Source organism: Chelmon rostratus, chromosome 11, assembly GCF_017976325.1.
Source record: "Chelmon rostratus isolate fCheRos1 chromosome 11, fCheRos1.pri, whole genome shotgun sequence".
NCBI lineage: Eukaryota > Metazoa > Chordata > Actinopteri > Chaetodontiformes > Chaetodontidae > Chelmon > Chelmon rostratus.
In genome coordinates this window covers 1,687,399-1,692,329 of record NC_055668.1, presented here as the reverse complement: position 1 = coordinate 1,692,329, position 4,931 = coordinate 1,687,399, and the positions used below count along the sequence as shown (strand labels likewise).

The window sequence follows — 4,931 nt, the reverse complement described above, 5'->3', positions numbered from 1 at the left end:
TGCATGTGTGTGTGTGCGTGTGTGCTGCAGTGTTTGGCCCACATTCGCCCTTAAGGAAACCCACGTTTTCCAGTGGTGTGGTCCATGTTTACGAATGAAAGGCTTAAACAGTAGAATGTCCCTGTCCAGCGAGTCATGCACCATCTTACTTTACTGTGCTGTACACCCAGACACATAGAAACCATGTATGTGCATCGTCTACTGTGTATATACTGGCCTATGAGCCTGGTATAGAAGATTAAATAAAGACAAAAACTTGAAGAGTGCGCTCAGTACGGTGCAGATCTCCACCTGGTTTACAAGATGAAAGTGACAATAACAAAAGCAGGAATTTAATCATCATTTATCATACCTAACTTTAGTGAGTCACAACATATCAAGTATGGAATTAATCTGCAGATGCTCTGGTCCAGAATGAGGCCTAACTTTTCAATGGATTACACTTTTTAAGCCACAGCGAAGGCCAGAATTTGGCCTGTAACACACAAGGTAGCTACCCTGGTTTTTAGCCTAGCTGATTGCTGGAAAGGCCCTTTGCTACGTTGTCCCTTGCTGAAACAATATTCCAAACTGAAGCAGTTGTCTATCACTTGCAGCCCCGACCAGCCAATTAGAGGAGAGAGGAGTCAGCGGCCAATGGCAATATAAAACTGAACAGTTAATGAAATAGGTTTCTCCAAAACTGTGAATCCTGGCAACCATGAGAGACCATTTAACATCAATCTCTCCCTCTATACTGACAAATATTTGTTCTTTCTTTCTTTATAAATTTCTGAATGTATGAGTGACAGATACAGTTCCTCAACTTAATCTGTTCTAAAACATAAGATGATGAATTATATGTGTTTATAGGGTTTGATAATGGGTCATTATTATAATTTATAGTATCAACTGTTTCGATTTTTTCATGGATTTGTTAAGTAGTAGAAGGAGAACATAATAATAGTTGGTTCCATGGAAATTGTCCACCTGACCGAGGAATGATAGAGATTGTGAGATGCAGTTAAAAACTACAGCAAAAAGATTTTTCTCATCAAACTAGAAACAATTTTGAAAATGAAATGCTTAATGTCTACACATCACCGGAAATTACGGGGATAATTCTGGAAATTCTACGAAAAATAGAAAATAATTTTGCAGATTTATAGCATTTCTCAAGTAGCCTAACTGCATAGCTACATTGAGCCATTGATAAAAAAGTTAAAAAATGTATCGTAGTTTTGTGCGGAAACAGAATTCCTGCCATTGGTTTATTTTTATTGTAATAGCCTCCTATGGATCTGTAGGCCTATATATATTTATGTATATATTTATATATTTTTTACATTATATATTTTTTTCTATTTAAGTAACTGCAGACTACATGAACAGAATGATGCACAGAGCCGATGAGCAGGTGATGAAGTGTGTGACTTCAAGTCAATTATTTCAAGGCTCCGACCAGCCCACTGAGTTACATTTACATTCATGTCCGTGTTTTAAAGCAGCGGCCAGGAGACCAGCGAGTATTTCTGCATTATGTGCGACACAAAGGGGGCAACGCTGTTGAAAAGACGGGTTAAATCAATCCATCAAAGGGACTCGTAAATGAGAGGACAATCCTGAAACCATATGGCCTCTGAAACGCTCTGCTCTGGCCGCCTTTGTGCGCTGGGACCCGCTGACGGTGCGGCGGCACGGTGAAGCGCTTGTTTCCATATTGCGCGCTGCTGGAGAGCGGCCCCCGGGGAACACACACACACACACACACACACACACACGCTTCAGGCCTCTTCCTCGCTCTGTTTCTCATAGAGAAAAATGAAAATACACACAGAAGGTCAAAAGGCAAGCTGCTCTTGTAAATGCATTAGGCAAACATCGCTATTTCTGCGCCACAATCCTCCAAAACACCAGGAACTGACTTCTTAAAGAAATATTGAGACAAAATCGAGCCAATTAAAAACGCCCAATTCACTGTTGTCTGTGTCACAGAGATCATTTATAGAAAAATGCGAAAGGCTGAAAATTTTTTTTTTTTTAAATTTTACATCGTCAATATTACAACGTTAAATAATTTGCACAGTTAATGTGATCTGTGTATTCCAAAGGCACTTAAAGGGTGTACAAGGAATTATATAAATTAAACAAGCTAGTAGCTACACATTTTCTCTGTGTGATTATCATTTCATAACTATATCAAAAAGCTGAGAGCAGTTTGCTGGAGCTTATAAAAATGATTTGTAGGAGCTTATTCGTCAATTTCAAAGTAAAAGCGAATGAAACATGCGATGAAATTTTTCAGTGATTGTAACCAGAAAAACCAACCGACTCGTGTGTGCTTGAGTGTGCACCTGCATGTCTGCGTCCTTGCTTTTGTCTTTCTGAATGTCTGAATGTGCTCTGAACGCACGCCTGTTTGTCAACAGACAGCAGGGGGTCAGTGGCAACTTTCACACCAAATCTGGATGTCTGGATAGTTTGTCCGTGCGTAAAGGAAGAATCCTCATAAAGCCTGCAAGTATTTGGCACCTTACACCGCTGACATGGCCGTTGCCATAGCTTAATTTAGTCATCCACGTCAATCTCCTCATCTTCGTCCTCCGAGCCGCACGTAATGCTCAGTCGGTCCGTGTACCACGACGATTCTGGAGAAGAGGGCGACATGTGCGCTCTGCTGGAGTCCAGGTTCTCGGTGGTGTCGTGGTGGGACATGGTAGAGACTGGGTCGGGCTCGGTGTTGTCTGGCACTGAAACCGTCCCCCCGCTCATACCTCCAGCCGCGCATTTCTCAAGCTCGGCCATCTTGGAGAGCTTCTCAAATGCCACAGAGCCCGCTACCTTGGCGGACTCCACGTCCGCTTTCATCTCCTCCAGGTCCCTCTTGAGCTTGGCGCGGCGGTTCTGGAACCAGGTGATGACCTGTGCATTGGTCAGACCGAGCTGCTGTGCGATCTGGTCCCGGTCCGCCGGGCTCAGGTACTTCTGGTACAGAAAGCGCTTCTCCAGCTCGTAGATCTGGTGGTTGGTGAACGCCGTGCGGGATTTCCGACGTTTCTTCGGGGTGTTCCTCTGGCCGAAGAGCGTCAGACCGTCACGGCCTAAGGGAAAGGGACACATTAGGTCACATACGATGAAAAATCAGATCAAAACATGATCGATGTCAATCTGCATCTGAGTCCAAAACCCAATTATGAGCCCCCAAAAACTTCAGAGCCACTCAACTCTTTCCCAAGTAGAATTACATGTTTGAATGTTTTCAGCCTAGTCAGTGCAATCAGTTATCAGATGTACATTAGGCCTGTGTATGTATATTATATCAATATTGTGAATACTGCCCGAACATATTTCTCTTCATTATTTCCCCAAAAATAATTTCATCAATTTTTCTGCAATTTAATTATTTATTCAAATAAATAAAACGTAATTTGAAATACTGAATTACTTCTGTAATTGGATCCTGCTACATCAAATATTCCAACGCAAGAAAAACATAAAACAAGTCTGAAAATGGAATTTTAGATTATACAGGTATTTTAATTTCTAGGAAAATAACTGTAAATATTTTGGGCTATATTTGAACTGAGCATAATATTTAGTCATGGCATAAGCATAATACAATAATGTTACAGATGCCTTTGATGTTTTCTCTAATAATAAAGCTAATATAAATGAAATTAGGCCCACTGTTGCTGTACTTTTTTTAATCCACAAAACAAATTGCACAAGTATTATTATAGTAAATAAATAACTACAGTTGCACATGTTTCTCTCCCTAAAGCATGCAGGGTACAATTTTATTTTATTTTTTGCTTTGTTTTGTTTTTGTTTCTTTTCTAAAATAAAAAAGCAGATTTCGGAAAATAAAATCCACAAATACAGTATATTGCAATATAAAACGGCTACTATTAAATTACAGTTAGCTTACGATCCGTATAAATACTGAACGGAGTGGAGTAAAGCGGTCCTTTACCCTCGGCAGCCTGCAGGACGCTGACCTCCAGGCCCTTGAAGGTCTTGCTGGCCAGCTCCTCCAGCGCGCACAACGGCGAGGTCTGGCTGAGCAGCGGCCGGCCGGACATGCTGTGACCCGCCGAGGGCAGCTTCTCTCCGGGAGACAGGTGGTGTGTCGCTCCGCTCAGGGAGTAGCTCCTTCTCACAGACGGCTTGTTGAGGATGTCCTCGATGCTGAACGGCGTCAGCGGCTTGTTGGAGTTGGCCGGTGGCGGGAGATGGTCCAGCGGACTGCGCCTCCGGTCCTCCAGCACCGCTGGGTATTTCGAGTCCTCCTTTGAGGTCATGGCGGCGCAGCGGGTCACACTTAACTGTGGTAATGTTTGACAAGAGCGATTCAAAACTGACAGGCTGGGGTTAAGTTGTACAAAGAGGCAGCAAGGCAGGAAAGGTAATCCGCAGCTCGGATCACAGGTGTCTCTCCAGCCGCATGTTGGCCACTGAGCTGCAGGTTGCAGGGACACTTGTGTCTTCCGGTCCCTCCACGTCTCCCAGCCACTTTTTCAGGGTGACGCACAACGAGGCACAAGACGAACCCATCCGCTGGATGGAGATGCAACGAAAGAAGCAGTTCCAAGTTACTGCTGACTGGAAGGCAGTCAATTAGTCTCTCTCTCTCTCTCTCTCTCTCTCTCTCTCTCTCTCTCTCTCTCTCTCTCAGTCAGATACCGGGGAGCGGTAATTAGAGGGCACGACGGAGAGGAGGAGTCCAATTAGAAAGAGCAAGCCCACTTAACACTTTATCTCTAAAATTAGACAATTTGTCACAAAAACAAGCAAATGTTTCTCTCCGCGTGACATTGTCCTCATTTGCATACACGGCGTGATTGGCACCGGGCGAGCAAGTGCCAATTTGTACAAACTCGCTCTGCGTCAATCTTTAGGCCAATTACACTCAGAGACACAAATTATAAACTCCCATTCATGAAAAAACCAAA

The 4,931-nt window shown here is 43.3% G+C and overlaps 1 protein-coding gene across 1 annotated transcript; it reads right to left on the bottom strand.

Annotated features, from left to right (window-relative positions):
• Positions 1-2,547: 2,547 nt before the first annotated feature.
• lbx1a (ladybird homeobox 1a) lies at positions 2,548-4,280 on the bottom strand. Its single transcript, XM_041948034.1, has 2 exons — positions 3,953-4,280; positions 2,548-3,080 (listed from the first exon to the last, which is right to left on the bottom strand). The coding sequence occupies exons 1-2, from the start codon at positions 4,278-4,280 to the stop codon at positions 2,548-2,550; spliced, it is 861 nt and encodes a 286-aa protein (XP_041803968.1).
• Between the last annotated feature and the right edge of the window lie 651 nt (positions 4,281-4,931).

Coding starts and splice junctions, on each gene's coding strand:
- lbx1a (XM_041948034.1), bottom strand. CDS start 4,280: ATGACCTCAAAGGAGGACTCGAAATACCCAGCGGTGCTGGAGGACCGG. Junction 3,081..3,952: donor CGTCCTGCAGGCTGCCGAGG/GTAAAGGACCGC, acceptor CCTTTCCCTTAG/GCCGTGACGGTCTGACGCTC.